This window comes from Fistularia commersonii, chromosome 13, assembly GCF_037954325.1.
Source record: "Fistularia commersonii isolate RoL2024-O1a breed Wild chromosome 13, RoL_Fcom_v1.0, whole genome shotgun sequence".
Classification (NCBI taxonomy): domain Eukaryota; kingdom Metazoa; phylum Chordata; class Actinopteri; order Syngnathiformes; family Fistulariidae; genus Fistularia; species Fistularia commersonii.
In genome coordinates this window covers 5,743,338-5,758,552 of record NC_141296.1, presented here as the reverse complement: position 1 = coordinate 5,758,552, position 15,215 = coordinate 5,743,338, and the positions used below count along the sequence as shown (strand labels likewise).

The following is a 15,215-nucleotide window of genomic DNA, read 5'->3' as shown; positions in this document are numbered from 1 at the left end:
TGCAAAAATATCATGAACTCATTCATAATACCCCATAGTTTTACGTATATTTAAAATTCACTGTCATCACATCCATTGTTGTAAATAAACTGACTGTTATAATTCATTAAACAAAAGAATGCTCTCATTCAGGCATTGTGTTTAAGTTCAAGCACATATCAGTCTGGAACACATACCTGTTATCTTTCTGGTCACATTTTCTTTGGCACTTTTTCTGCTCTGTGTATCAACACACTCCTCCCAGGATTCGGGTCCCTCGATCTGCTCCTTTAGCCCCCATGCAGCTTCTAGACTCAGGACAAACACCCACTGAGCTGGAACACTGCCAAGAGATAAAGTGCAGGGCTGAGGTCGGGTAGAATATTCCTTAGTATTTTCTGTGTATCTTCAGATTAGGATTTACATATAATGAAAACACCCAAGAAACTGGTCTGGGCAGGTCATGGTGACCTTAAATTTCACAATTTATGGCAGATTTATGGAAAATTCTCTTTGTTTTATAGTTTTCATTTGATATTTTCACCCCTTTTGTAGTCCCTGAAAAAGCATACGATAGGGTGCTGAGAGAGAAACTCTGGTAGGAAGTCTGGAGTGGCAGAGAAGTATGTTAGAGTGGTGCAGGACATGTATGCCAGCTGTGAGATAATGGTGAGGTTTGCTATAGGGGTAACATAGAAGTTCAAGGTGGAGGTGAGACTCCATCAGGGATCAGCTCTGAGCCCCTTCTAGTTTGCAGTGGTGATGGACAAGCTGACAGATGAGGCTAGACAGGAATCTCCATGGACCATGATGTTTGCAGAAGACATTGCGATCTGTAGTGAGAGCAGGGAGCAGGTTGATGAAAATCTTGAGAGGAAGAGGTATGCTCTGGAAGGATAGATAGGATCAGGAAGGAAAACGCAATAGATGTTTTGGAGAGAAGGTCAGAGAAGTCAGACTGAGATGGTTCAGTCATGTACAGAGGAGGGATAGTGAGTATATCGGTGGACAGATGATGGAATTGAAGCTTGCATGCAGGAGGTCTAGAGGAAGACCAAAGAGATGATTTATGGACATAGTGAGAGAGGATGTGATTCGCATGTTTGGTTTTGGCAAAAGTTTTACGCTGGATGCCCTTCCTGACGCATCCCTCTGCATTTATCCGGGCTTGGGACCGGCTCAGGGAGACACTGCTTCGTGCCCCCCCAAGGCAGGCTTGGGGAGACATGGGCCAATTTAAATTAAACAATTCCAAATTTAAATGAGTGCAATCTTTTTTTTTTTTTTTACAGCAAAAGCAAATGCATATAATGCGCATCCAACTTATTTCCCTGTGGCAACAACTTTGTGTCGACAGTTCTTCTGCTATGGTCACCGTTTTTCAGGGAAACTTTTGGGGGAAGGTTCAATTCCGACAGGGGAATTTGGAGTTTGCATGGTCTACCTGTGTTTGTATGGGTTTCCTCTGGGTTCTCTAGTGTCCTCCTGCAGTTTTAACAACATATCTACGAACAGCCTTTTGCTGAAAATGGACTGTGATTCTTTCATGCATTGAGAGTCTTGCTGATTGTGAGCATGTTTAAGAAAGGTACATTCAATGACGCCTGTGACCCCGCAACTCCTGCCCATTGAGCAAGGGATTGTGGAAGGTAAATGAGGGAAACATCTACAGACAGATATTCATTACAAACTGTATGCAATATTATCCATGTATACAAGCTGAACTTGCAACTCAGCACCCACTGTCTCACAGGCCTTAATGGACTGGTTCTTATGGTAAGTCATGATGCCAGTGGTTGATGTTTTTTGGCTTTCGCACAAAAATCACCTCCTCTTTCTGACTCCAGTCACAGTTAAAAGATTTTGTGAAATAAATATTGACCAAACATCTAAAAACCAGAGAAGAAAATGACGCTGTATCAAGCCAGTAATGCAAAGCACATTAAAAACTGAAACTGTGTTACTAATGCCTTCATGAAGCCTTTGTTGTTTTTAAGACCTTTTTATTAACTCAGTCCAAAAACAAAAACAACATACAGGCTTGTGTTGTATTCGCTATTAACATGCATTTATTTCTCTATCTGCTGGCTCACAACTTAATCCACTTGCATTCATGTTCTGGTAAGCCTTCCAACCACAGGGCTGAGAGACTGATGATAAGGACCATGGCAGTTGTGGACATCACAATGGTTGGCCTTAGACTTGTTTGTGTGAACTCAGATGGAAAAAACAGCTGGTTGCCCATATCAACCATCGGTTTCCATGTCTTACGGGAATAAAAAGAGATTATGTCTTTCCTGCTGCTGGTTCTGTGGGTTGTCAACTAGCTAGAGGAAGGGATTGAATGACTGATTGAGACTATGGGAAATGTTTTTTGTTTTTTCCTCATCCTGCATTTCTCCTGCCACTCTCCCAATGTTCCCAGTCCCAGGTCTTACTGCCACCTGTAGCATCAATGTGTAAGGACAACCTGACAGTGAAGACCTGTTATGGTCTTGTGGCGCTATCATGTATGTTTGCCAAATCAATACCGCCTTCTTCAACTGCACAAGCTGATCAAGAATAGTTACTATATATATTCCTGTAACCACCCATGCAACCTTATCTTTTTAACACCTGAAAGTCTAGGTGTTTATGTGGGCGCCCTGTATATATGTACATATTATGTACTTACCCCAGCTGTAATTTTGCAAGATGGGTGGGCAGAATGTGGACACTGTTTGCTTTGTTAATTACTCTTAAGGTTTTTCCTGTCATTGTATGGTTGTTATGACAAGTGCGTTGAATCAAAGGATAGTATCCTAGAAGAATGATTTTTCAAGTCCAAAAGGACATGAAGTTATTTGGTTTGAGAGAAGTGGATAGAGAATGAGGTTAGATGGAGGAGGTTGATTCACCATGGCGATGCCTTAGGGGAGTAGCTGGAAGGAAAAGATCCCTGAAAAAGTGATTACTCTATTTGCCTGTTGTAACCCTGGGTTGCCACAATATATAACTAGCTTTACTATAACAATATGCATCAGTGCCTCATCATCATATCTGGTGCTTCTATTTTTGCACGCAAATAAATCCAAAGTAACTGCTTATTAGCATTTCTTATCCTTTACAGAATGGGAGTGCTTTTGCTATTCTTTGTGGCCCAAACATTTGAGAATGTAATCAATTTGTCTTTTACTTTTATTTTGTAACTTTTTTTTTTTTTTTAATGGATCGATAAATGATTATTGTGGGAATTGTGTGAAGTCCTTTGTCAGACATTGCAATTTTGTCTAACGGTGGTTCTTCCTCAGAACTGAAGAAGCCTCTCAGAGGAGAGGTGAAACATCTTCAAGGGAAGAAATTCAAGTCCAGTTGCCATGATTTTTTTTTTTTTTAACAAGGATGCATCAGATGTTGCAGATGATACACATAATTGGATTCTCAATATGTTTAAAATGTATTCTATATAAATGCTGTAGAATATATCCCATGTGAGCCTGTTCCTCCAAAAAATGTTAATATATTTAAATTGGCAATAAATCACATATATGTTTTTTTATTTCTGTTGATTTTTACATATGAGGTGAATTGTTTAACTCAGCTTCCATGTGTAATCATGCTAAAATGATTATGCAAAAATTATTATTATGGAGACTGTTGCTTGAATAATATGAGCTATTTCTTTTAATATACTTAATTGCCTGGTCATATTTCAGAGCAGAACCTTTTTGATGGATTTGATTTCAAATGACTTCCTTTTCACCTAAGGTTTATTTTTAGAAAGCTACTTAATTGTGCATTCCACTACCTTCCATCCCGAGAGCTGAAAGCACAGTAATGGGTATTAGCAGCGTCTGACTGGCCACCACATTATCTTTGCTTTCCAAAGACATATGATTCAAGATTCAAGATTCAAAATGTTTATTGTCATATGCACAGTGTGGAAATGGGTTTCCCCATTCAATGTAATTTGTACTTTGCTGTCCGCAGTGCATTTGGATATGTAATGAAAATAAATAGGTTGTGCAAACATTATAATAAATATGAAAGATGTTGGCAATGCAAGTAAACCATTGAGTGCAGCTTGGTGTTAACTCACAAAGTGCAGGTGCAAGGATGAGATCAGTTAATTGGCAGTAGTTACATGCAGTGCTGCATGTGAAATACAGAAAAAGAAAAACAAGCGTCAGCTGTTTAGGAGTCTGATGGCAGTCCGGTACAATGAGTTCTTCAGTCGGTCGTTCTACATTTCACACAGCTGTACCTCCGGCCAGAGGGTGTGTGATCAGTCCATGTTGAGGATGGATGTGGTCATTGCTGATGGAGGCAGCTCTCCTGTGGACTCTGTGGTGGTAGATGCTCTGCAGAGAAGCCAGTGGGGTTCTGGTGATCCTCCCTGCGGTCTTTATCACTCGCTGCAGGCGTCTGCGGTGCAGAGCGGTGGTGCTGCCGTACCACACAGTGATGCAGCTGGTCAGGATGCTCTCAACACTGCAGCTGTAGAAGGTGCTGAGGATCTTAGGTGACATGCAAAACCTCCTCAGCCTCCTCAAGGAGTACAGCCGCTGTTGAGCCCTCTTGACAGTTTGCGTGGTGTTGAGGGTCCAGGTGAGGTTGTCGCTTATCCGCATGTATTTATATGTGTAATTGCCGAATTCCCTTTAGAAAGGCATTTTTAAGCTTATGTGCAGGAGACAGGACTGAGATCGCTGAAATTTTATATAGTGACACTGCAGTGGAAAAATCTACATTGGAGGAGTTTTGATTAAATGTATTAAATCTGACTGATTATAGTTTCCAATATGATGCATTCATGTTCATAAAAATATAAATGTTTTTGTAAAGCAAAAGGTCACAGCAACTTTCTGTTAAACATGCCCTTATATTGCATTAGCCTTTGTTTGTTTCAAAGCATAATGGATAATCTTTGTACCCTGGGGTTGGAGCAAAGCTTTGAGTTGTGGCTGCATCATTTTTAATTCAAAACCTCATATCCCATAAAATTAGTTTACAAAGTTAGAAGTCTTTTTAACAGTTCTTTTCATCTGGAGGCATTTTGAGCATTTCCTTCTTTCATATCTTTAGTGTGGTTAGAAATTGATTGCTTGAAACCTCAACTCTTATGTCACACTATTGTAATAGACATACTGAATATACATCTCTTCTTCATTCACTGTTGGTGAACGGAGCCTCGGCCACGGGGAGTCGATATCATCAGACGGTGCCCTTTGACCATCGGTTGTTCCGACCGTGAACAGTAACACTCTTCCAACAGTGGGTCAGCAGTGGTAGCCATGTCGGTGCCCGTCTTATCCTTTGGGCTTCTAGCTTAAATCTGCCCCTCCTGTTCTATAACCAGCAGGAGACTCTCTCTGCTGCATCCCTGTCCTGCAAGCTGCTATCTTTCTCTCCCCTCCTGTCAATCTTATGGCTGTGAGCAGCTTCCATACTGACTTTGCAGGGAACCCTCTGCAGCCTATTTACGAACAGCCATGCCTCCCAACCTTTTCCCCTGCAGTCCTCCAAGAGGTCTTGGTGTTTTGCCCTTTTCTTTCCAAGGCTTGATCACATCCTTCCTCCCATTGGATTATAAGTTCGATGAGAATTATCCTCTTTGCCTCTTCTGACCACATCCAGCATCCAGTTTGTCTGGACATCTCGGGGGAACTGCAGCTTTTCCCTCATGTCTGATCTCATGTCCCATGAACTGGCATTTTACAGCAAGCTTCTTTTTTGTTGTTACTGTTGGTCTTGGCCAGGGGTCGGCAACCTGCGGCTCTTTGATCCCTCTGCAGCCTGTGGCTTTTGAAATAATTAACAAGTATTCGATTAAAATGTATTTTATTTTAGTTTTGTTCATTTTCAGAATGCAATTTTATATTTGAAGATTATGGTGATCTTGTAACTTCCAAATAAAACGTGTTTGAATAATTTTATCGCTCCTAATAAGTGACTGCAAGCGCCAGAAAAGGATGACAGCACAAAGACAGAGGACGGCATTTTTGGTTTGCCGAGTATTTTGCTTAAAAATGTTCAAAACGTTTTGTTCCATGCGGAACTGTGATTTCGTTTTCTTTGCAGTTGATCATTGAAAAAAATGCAACCCATATTTTGTTTATACATAGCATAAATAACATCTAACCCTCCTTATACAACAATTTTATAAAAATGAGAGCATTATATCTTTACGTCATCTTGGAGTTTTATTGATAAGACCTAAAAGTATGTTTACAGATTGAGACATACTTTTTAAACTAAAAAAGGGTAAACCCTGTGACCTAAGGTGTATGATTGGAAGGATGATTAATGCTTAAAAAACACAATTCTGATTATGTGAATTTGAGCTAATACCTATGTATAATAAATATCTATTTTGGTTGAAAATGCTGGTGTTTTTATGATTACGGTTATGTAGTACTATAACGTACAAGTCCTCAGGTGCTAGAAGTTAAAACACCTTTGATTCAATTACAGTTTGAAAAGTGTCAGGACTGATGTAAGTAACATTAACATGTTGAAGGCTGGTGGACTTATAATGTTGTCTAAGAGGAGATCTATAACCAGTTACAGCTGCTGACATGTAGAATTAGATCATGCGCTTTGCAGGTGTTGCATCAAACTGGAGGTTTTTCGGATCATATTTAGCATATTCATATCAAATTCTAAAACAGTTTGCCCATTCATTGTTGAAATTATCTATTTCTATATGTATCTGTTAAGGTTCGCAGTCATCAATTTCATGGTCAAATAATTGTCAAATCTTATCCTGGCAACTGGACCTAGTTTATCTCCTTGAAGGTGTTTCATCGCTCCAGTTGCCACAATGAAATCTGATAATCATTTTTAATGACACCATCCATTTTGGGAAATAAAACATAAATGAATCAAATAAATTGCCTTGAATTTCTGATGACTCTGATTTTTTTGATTTTTTTAAGAAAATCCCACAAACAGTTATGTTATATGATAAAAACATAGGAAAATGGTCATTTCTGGTACTATTTTGCACTAAAAAGTTCAATATTCCTTGCATAATCACTCAGTCCTCCTGGCATGAAATAGTCCCCATCGGTGGTCTCCGTTGCTGGAGTGTTTCAGCTTTGCTCCCCAGCTGTTCACTATTGCAGAATAGTCCTCTTCAGAGAATTCCTATGTGAGAGAAGGGTATCAAAACCACTTATCCGAAGTGCAATGCATTGTTGGTTTCAGCCAATTTAGTCTTGTTAACAGCATGATCTAAGATGCTCTGCATTGGTGAAAAGTAACATTTGCATATTTATTCTTATTCTAATGAGCTCAGCCCCAAGGGGGCACAAGCTAGTGTTCTCTTTATGTTGATCCCATGCCTGGATGAATGCAAAGTTTTGTGTCATCAAGGAAAATTGATGTAATTGATGTGCCAGACTAAATATGCAAATCAAATCTATATCTTTCGTAGCGGATCAGTTGAGGTCTGGGTTAATATGTTCTCGCAACATTTCTGATAACCTACAGGCTACTGGTGGAAATTGGGCAACTGAAGGTCAAAGAAGGAGAGGAGGAAGGTTTGTCTCGAGGAATAGAGGAATTAGAAAAGGCAAAAGACAGACTGAGAGAATGGACTTTGAATGTTAGGGTGAAAACAGAGACATGTTGATGTCAGTCAGACTGAGAAGACTGAAAAGTGCGTGTTTATGTGTGTGTGTGTGTGTGTGTGTGTGAGACACTGCATGCACAGTTTGTTTACAAGTACTCACTTCAATGAAATTAGATTTGATTGTCTCACATCTCTGCAGCTCTGTCTGAATCACTCGAATAAACTGGCTCGTCCGGTCTTCTGCTTGAATGTTGGAGAACCCAGCCTCTCGAATTATCTGTTCAAATGGCAAAGAAGGAAACAGAAATTATACATGAATGACAAATCATCGATTTATAGAAAAAAAACAACATCTCTCTGGTTTAAAAAGAAAAGTTCTGGAGCGTTAGACTGTGTCAGGTTCCACATTAGCCTCTCCCTTCTCTCTAAACTGCCATCAGATGCTCCCAGAAGGATGAAACAAATAGCACAGTGCTCATAAAACACTTTAAATGCTATATTGTTTATAGTGCTGTGGTGCAGATCATTTCATTTTGTCTTGTATCTCATCCACAAGGAAAGCTATATGCATGAGCCTTTTTTAGAGCCGTTATTAGCTGTTCTTTTTTTATGGAGTCTCTAAGTTCCTCTGTTCATTGACCAACCCTGGCAGGTCCCCCTGAATTCATTACCCGCAATTACTAACATGCAAGAAATAAAACATTTACCTCTCCATACTCTGACGGTGTGTGAAGAATATAGGATCTCTGTTTGACATAAGCCTCAAATTGTGGCATCCAGGGCTTCTCGCCGCAGCAGTAGTCACTGATTAGCAACTGACCTCCTGGTTTTAACCATGACTGAATACAAAGAGCAAGCGGTGCGAGTGAGAACAATTTCCTATAAATGCAAGAGAAACTTTGAATTAAATTAAACAAGAAAATGAAAAAAAAAAAAAAAAAACAGGCTGTGAAAATGCTCACATGGAAGCGCTTGAAGACATTGAGTTTGTCAGCTATGTGCAAGATGGTGTCCCTGCTGTAGATTACGTCAAAGGAACCTGCTTGGAAAGTCCTCTTTGTGACATCGGCCAACTCAAAGTGGACCTACGGTAGCAATATTTATAACAGAAATATGAATGGCTTTTTAAGTAAATTCATTTCTGAAAACATAAAACAAATATAATTCAATGAAATCGTTTTGATATACCGATGACAGGTTCTCTGTCCTTGCCCTCTCCAAAGCTATATCGATCATGTTTTCTGACAAGTCCAACCCATGAACCTCAACTCCAAATGTCTGGAAAATAAGCATATCCACTATTGTTGATATCAAAACCCTTATAGTCAATGTCTAACTATAAATGTGGCAAACCCTCTTGCTCTTACCTTTGCCATGTAGAAATCTCCACCCCCGATCCCGCAGCCAACATCCAAAACCTTCTGGCCAGGCTTCAGGTTGAGCAGATCAACAAACTCCTGTAAAGAGCCAGTACATCATCCATCGTCCCAAAAGGAATTATTCCAACGATGTTTTGACCAGTACGGTCTATTCATATATGATGTATTACAACTCAACAAGCTTAAATCTTTGTGACATTGAAACATAACAGGGTGTCAGAATGTTAATGTTTATTTATCTTCAGGTCAGAAATGTTCCTGTATGTGATTACATGGTTGTGTTGGGAGACTTGGAAAACCCCCGACAGATTGGATTTTGGAATAAGCTGGTTTGTAGATGGCTCATTAAATTATGACAATAATCATGGAAATATGATGTTTGTAATTTGATAAATATTTGAATTTTTATATTGAGTAATTGGTGTAGTTCTGAGGTAAATTGTGGCAGGCGCTAAATTCCACACTGTCTGATGGGCTGGTCAAATTTAAATAAGACAAAATAAACTGGATGTAACCGAAAGGAGCGAATCAATTGAAAAAAGTGAATCCCAGACATTCAAGAATCATTCAAGAACAAGAGTACAGAGTCAACTGCTTGTGACGTTATGATAAAGGCTACTTTGGCTTTACCTGCACGGACAAAGAATAGTTATTTGTCTCATAATTGAAAGACACATTATTGTTTTTTTTGTGCTACAACATTTGTACCAGCATCTGCATTCCTTTTAATCATTTAATCCCATTTCTTTTTAAAAAAGTATTAAATAATCCCCCTTGTATTAGACTTATCATTGTTATTATTATATGCATTCTTAGAAGTGCACATTGATTATTTTCATCGCCTAATTTGGATATTTCAAGATTCTGTTCCTACCTTGGTGGTGGTGTGGCCACCTGTGCTGACATAACCATGGCCAAATATTTTCTCATAACGTAAGATGCCTTGGCTGGTGTACTGCTTGTTGTCCAGGAATTGCTGAAATGTTATGAATTCCTTCTGGCTGTCTGAGGAACGGGCAACCTTCTGCAGCATCCAACAGACCTGATTTGGATTGTTTTTCACCTGGAATATGCAGGTAGGATGTCGATGGAGAGGCGGAGGGGAAAGACACAGCATACACTTTCATGTTATTTAGTTTAAACGCCTTTAACACATTGACAGACGTAAAAACTCTACCTTGATATATGTATGAACTTTCCGTTTGAGTATAATATCAAAACCATATTTCTGGCCCTCTGGTTTATCATCAACTTGCTCGCTTAATGATATCAGATGGTTGTACTCAGCTTCACTGCGGTAGCAGGTGGGGTTGAAGTTCCTTTTGTAGTCCCCTTGTTGAAATGTGTAATTTAAAGGTGAAAATTTACAAAAATTCACAATGAATAATTTTGTTTTGAAGTCAGTGAAAAAAAAAAGGGTTTTTCTGAAAACCCACAAACATTGTTTTCATGCATCACAAGTGTGTACGTTTGATTTTTTTGGCAAATACCTGAGTGATGGTTACACGACTCTCTGAAGAAAAGTATGCCTCCAGGCTGCAACCAACTTAGCATATTCTCTGCTAATGATTTTACTTCTGTATCACTCAGATACATCAGCAGCCAGTTGGAGAAAATTAGGTCAATGCTGAGGAGAATATATGCACATGAGATAACTGAATCAAATATCGATCAATATGGTCTAAGACAGAAGAACAAGGCTAGTAAATTCCCAATGGCTTGAAATCAAACATCAAAAGTACCCCTAAAATGGACCAGAAGGGCACAAGTTCCTTTTTTTATTGAGTAATGAGTGAATACTCAAAAGTTTGATATGTAACAAAAATTGCCTGTTTGTAACAGGCCAATGTAAGTCTGATCAGCATTGTCAAATATAAACATTTTCATTTTTGTGACTTATGAGATGGACTGCGTAAGGCCCTTTGCCACTTCCATGAAAATTAGTTGAAACTTACTTTGACATTTCCAAAGATCTCATTCATTCATTCATTCATTCATTCATTCATTCATTCATTCATTCATTCAATCATTGTCTATACTGAGAATCCTGCACACAGGGTTGCAGGTGTGCTGCAGCAGGTCCCAGCAGGCTAGGGGTGAGAGGCAGGGCACTTCCAAGGCCAATCACCAGTGGATCATTGGGCCACATGATACTGAATACACTCATTCAGTCTCTCTCATCCATACCTATGGAGAGTTCGGGGTATGATTATCCACTGAGAATGAATTACCAAACAACAAAAGGTGCAACCCCATTTGGCAGACCCTACAAAAGACAATCAAATCATCATGACTTCTTCTTCTCCTTTCAGCTTTTCCCTTTAGTGGTCACCACAGCAAATCCACCATCTCCATCTAACCCTTGTATCCTCCTCTCTCACACCAGCTACCTTCATATCCTCCCTCACTACGTCTATAAATCGTCTCTTTGGTCTTCCTCAAGACCTCTTGCCCGGCAGCTCCAATTCCAGCATCTGTCTACCAATATATTCAATATCCCTCCTCACTAATGACCCAACCATCTCAGTCTGGCTTCTCTGACCTTCTCTCCAAAACATTTGACATGTGCTGTTCCTCATTCCTGATCCTATCCATCCTGGTCACTCTCAAAGGGAACCTCAACATCTTCATCTCTGCGACCTCTAGTTCTGCCTCCTGTCTTTTTGTCATTGTAACAATTTCTAGTCCATACAGCATCACTAGTCTCACCACTGTCTCGTACACCTTTCCTTTCATTCTGGCCGATAGTCTTCTATCCCACAGTACCCTACGTACACTCTACGTCGCTCTAGACTGTTGCGTCACGTAGCTTCACGCTTCCACCCGACTTCCTCTCGTTCACACGCATATATTCTGTCTTGCTGCGACTAACTTTCATTCCTCTCTTTTCTAGAGCATACCTCCACCTCTCTAGATTTTCCTCCACCTGTTTTCTGCTCTCACTACAGATCACAATGTCATCTGCAAAGAATCGAATCATCATGACGGACACTGATAAATTATCAAATCATGTATGTTGCAAAAAATTGATAGTTTGTGAACTTTTTCTTAACTGTTAAAATGCATGAAATGTTTCAATCAGTTTCAAAATTGTATCTAGCCATGTGAAAGTCAGTTTGTGTGAATTCTGACAGTTCAGTACATTCAGGTTGAGACATCCCAAAAAAAGAGAGGGTTAAATCGGTGCGTCATCTGAACCTGTAGTATTTGCTATTGCAAAATTATACATGAAATTTCCATTTTTTAGCATTCTTAGATTTTTTTTTTAATTTTTAGTGGTGTCCAATGACCTGCTGAATGTGAGTTTGCTTAATATTTTACAGAAATGTCAACACACACCTGCTCTTGGGGAGATCCAGTTTTGTAACATCTTCTTGGACAAAGGTAACATTGCTATGGTGTCCATTAATTTCCCTGTTCTTTTTCACAAAAGTTTCCATGAAGTCAACAGCTGTCACGTGCTCGGCTTTGGTCACCAAGTGGCTTGTGAAACGTCTGTGGAGACAAATTTTAGAAATTTCATCAAAGGCTTCATCAGCCCAATTAGTTGATTATTTTATTCTAAAAACCTAATGTTCGGTCTATGTTGTCAGTTATCTTTGAATGTAAACTTAGAAAGGGCAGAAATCTCAGCGATCTCAGGAGATGTGGCTTATACTTTGCAACTGCCCCATTTCCTGTGAACGCCAAAGGTGCGTCTCCGAATACAAAACGCCTCCAAAAATCAGTGTATTCCAATACTTATCATAGCCACTGCTTTTTCCATCTAACCTAATATTTATTGTTAGATTTTATTGTAATTAGGACATAAATCTATTCAGAAATAATTTTCTCCTGACACTGATCCACCACCCAAAGTTTTTTTTTTTTTTTTTTTACATTTGAATGATCTAAATCCTAAGCTACTTCTGCAACAAAAATACACTTCTGAATATCTAAAGAGAAGCCAGATGAAGATTTGCAGTGACCTATTCAGAGCGAACCGGCGCTGTCTGCTCACCCAATACCGGCACCGAGCTCCAAAACTTTACATCCCTCCAGGCTGGGCAGCAGAGAGAGGATCTCCGGCAGCTCCTCCTGTGTCAGCTCATTGGCGTGAGAGTCCAGCATCATCTCCTCCACCGTGGCAACCTGGGAGTGCTCCCTCCAAAACTCTGTCATGTCATCACGCACTGTAAAACGCAAGAAACCGAGATGTATACGATCTGTACAGTCAGTCAAAAATGGAAATTAATAATTGAACTTGAAGCAAAAGTTAAATTTAAGTGAAAAGAAAATTGCATTTTAACCATAACTACCTCAGCATAACTTCTCATTGTTTTTTTTTTAGACAAATTATTTATAATTTTTTGTACTTTTGCACCGTAGGTCTTAGAGTAGCGCTATTTCAATGCTGTATGTGTGAACATATGGCTGTATTGACAATAAAGTTGACTTTGACTTAAATGACTGTTACAAAAAATTATCAATCCTAATCATCCCAAAAATGTATTTTAATCATGTTAACATTTATAACATAATGTGCACCCTAGAGAACTGTTTTGACACAAAGTTAAGATAAAGCCAAAAAAAATGTCTCATCATTCACGCCATGTTTCCCGTTTTAATGACGAATTTCCAGTTCTCACTGCACTTTTCTTTCCAATAGTGCATTTATTTATGTTTGAATTAATCTCAATACAATTTTGCTGTAGTTACCTATCATAGAGTACACTGCCTATTCAAATAATAATTAAATATGATAATATAGAGAGAGGAATTTAGCAAGGACAAGAAAAAAAGACAACTTACTTTGCTGTTTATGTATGAGTAGCTGTTAAAATGTATTTTAAATCTATAATCGAGTTATTCAAACACACGCACACACACATACACACACACACACAAACACACACACACACACACACACACACACACACACACACACACGTCTGCAGAGTGTGAAAGGGGTGAGAGAGAAACACCTCATTCCAACGCACCAATGGTTATTTCTACCACATTTTCAACAATCCTCTGTAAATACAGATTGTAAGAGAATCCCTCATACCTCTATCCATGGCTCTTCTTGTCGAGTTGAAATGTAATTTTAAATTTAATGGTGTTATTATTCTTTTAATCTCAGGCTATACGTAGGGTGGGGGGTAACAAGTGGAGCGACCAACATCTGTGAACCAAATATCTCTTCAGAGGTGATGGATCTTTATATTCCATGACTTGGTGAGGGAGTCACAAGGTGGGACGTGAGTTTGGTTGTTTCTGCTCCAGGCTGGGGGCGGGAACCGCGACCGGCGGGGCAAAGTGCAATGATGGAGGTACAGGCACCACTGGGAATACACTTCCTTCCTTCCTTCCTTCCTTCCTTCCTTCCTTCCTTCCTTCCTTCCTTCCTTCCTTCCTTTCTTTCTTTCTGTCTTTCTTTCTAATTCTCAAAAAAAAAATGAAAGGTCTCAAAAGTCACGGCTAATGACACATTTACTGTTCGATTCTGACTCTGAATTATAGACAGCCAGTTTCTCATTTGGGAGATGATTTGAAAGCCTTTTATTTTTATTCATTTAAGCGATTTACAACCCTGTAGAAAATACTGTAGAAAACCTTTTTTGGCCCAATGACTGACCTTTTTTTCAGGACTTTCAGTGCAATGTAAAAATCAATACATTCGTCAACATATTGCTTATTATCACAGTTTATTAGAGTTTACTTTTATTTTTTTTACTACATATACTGATTATCAAGACCTCTTGTCCGCCCATATGGCTTTAAACCATAATGCAAGTTGAACTTTCAAATATTCCGGCCTTTTTTTGTTGCAAGACCTCTCGTAAACAACCCCCACTTGGAGGGCAATGTTCACGGTTTATCAGTTTTTGTGAAATTGCTAACATAATGCAATAGCAAAGTAACAGAAATTTGATTCTTGTTTATGCATCTTTTTTTCTTTTTCTTTCACCATTTTTTTAAAGGCTGATTTTCAGTTTGATAAGAAATAAAATTGCGTCTATATTGGCAACATTTCGTAGAGTTTTACAGAACACATCTTTTCTTCACTGTATGCATAGCAACTCCCTTTATGCACATGTGATGAAAATGGGTTGTAAGATTTACTTATAATTTTTTTTTAAATGTCAATGATTTTGTAAAAGGTAAACCATTGATACTACAGTTACACACCTTTTGTCATTCTACAACAAATATCAGTTAATCCCCTGTTGAGAAAGACGGGTTTAAAAAAAGTGATAAGAAGTGAGTTGTGGGTCACGGTGCCTCTGTTTTGGTGCAAAAGTACACAAGTGTCAATATGT

At 39.0% G+C, this 15,215-nt stretch overlaps 1 protein-coding gene across 3 annotated transcripts; it reads right to left on the bottom strand.

Moving 5' to 3' along the window:
• Nucleotides 1-5,761: 5,761 nt before the first annotated feature.
• pmt (phosphoethanolamine methyltransferase) lies at nucleotides 5,762-14,118 on the bottom strand. Of its 3 annotated transcripts, XM_086158276.1 has the most exons (12): nucleotides 13,961-14,118; nucleotides 12,914-13,085; nucleotides 12,253-12,408; nucleotides 10,404-10,540; nucleotides 10,091-10,245; nucleotides 9,788-9,976; nucleotides 8,902-8,991; nucleotides 8,723-8,812; nucleotides 8,497-8,619; nucleotides 8,242-8,373; nucleotides 7,695-7,811; nucleotides 5,762-7,107 (listed from the first exon to the last, which is right to left on the bottom strand). In XM_086158276.1, the coding sequence occupies exons 1-12, from the start codon at nucleotides 13,968-13,970 to the stop codon at nucleotides 6,994-6,996; spliced, it is 1,485 nt and encodes a 494-aa protein (XP_086014402.1). In that variant the 5' UTR covers nucleotides 13,971-14,118; the 3' UTR covers nucleotides 5,762-6,993. The 3 variants fall into 3 exon arrangements, 2 of the variants coding, with proteins under 2 accessions (XP_086014402.1, XP_086014403.1); XM_086158277.1 differs by lacking the exon at nucleotides 8,723-8,812; XR_015107024.1 differs by lacking the exon at nucleotides 5,762-7,107 and having other exon boundaries at nucleotides 8,242-8,413.
• Nucleotides 14,119-15,215: the final 1,097 nt, after the last annotated feature.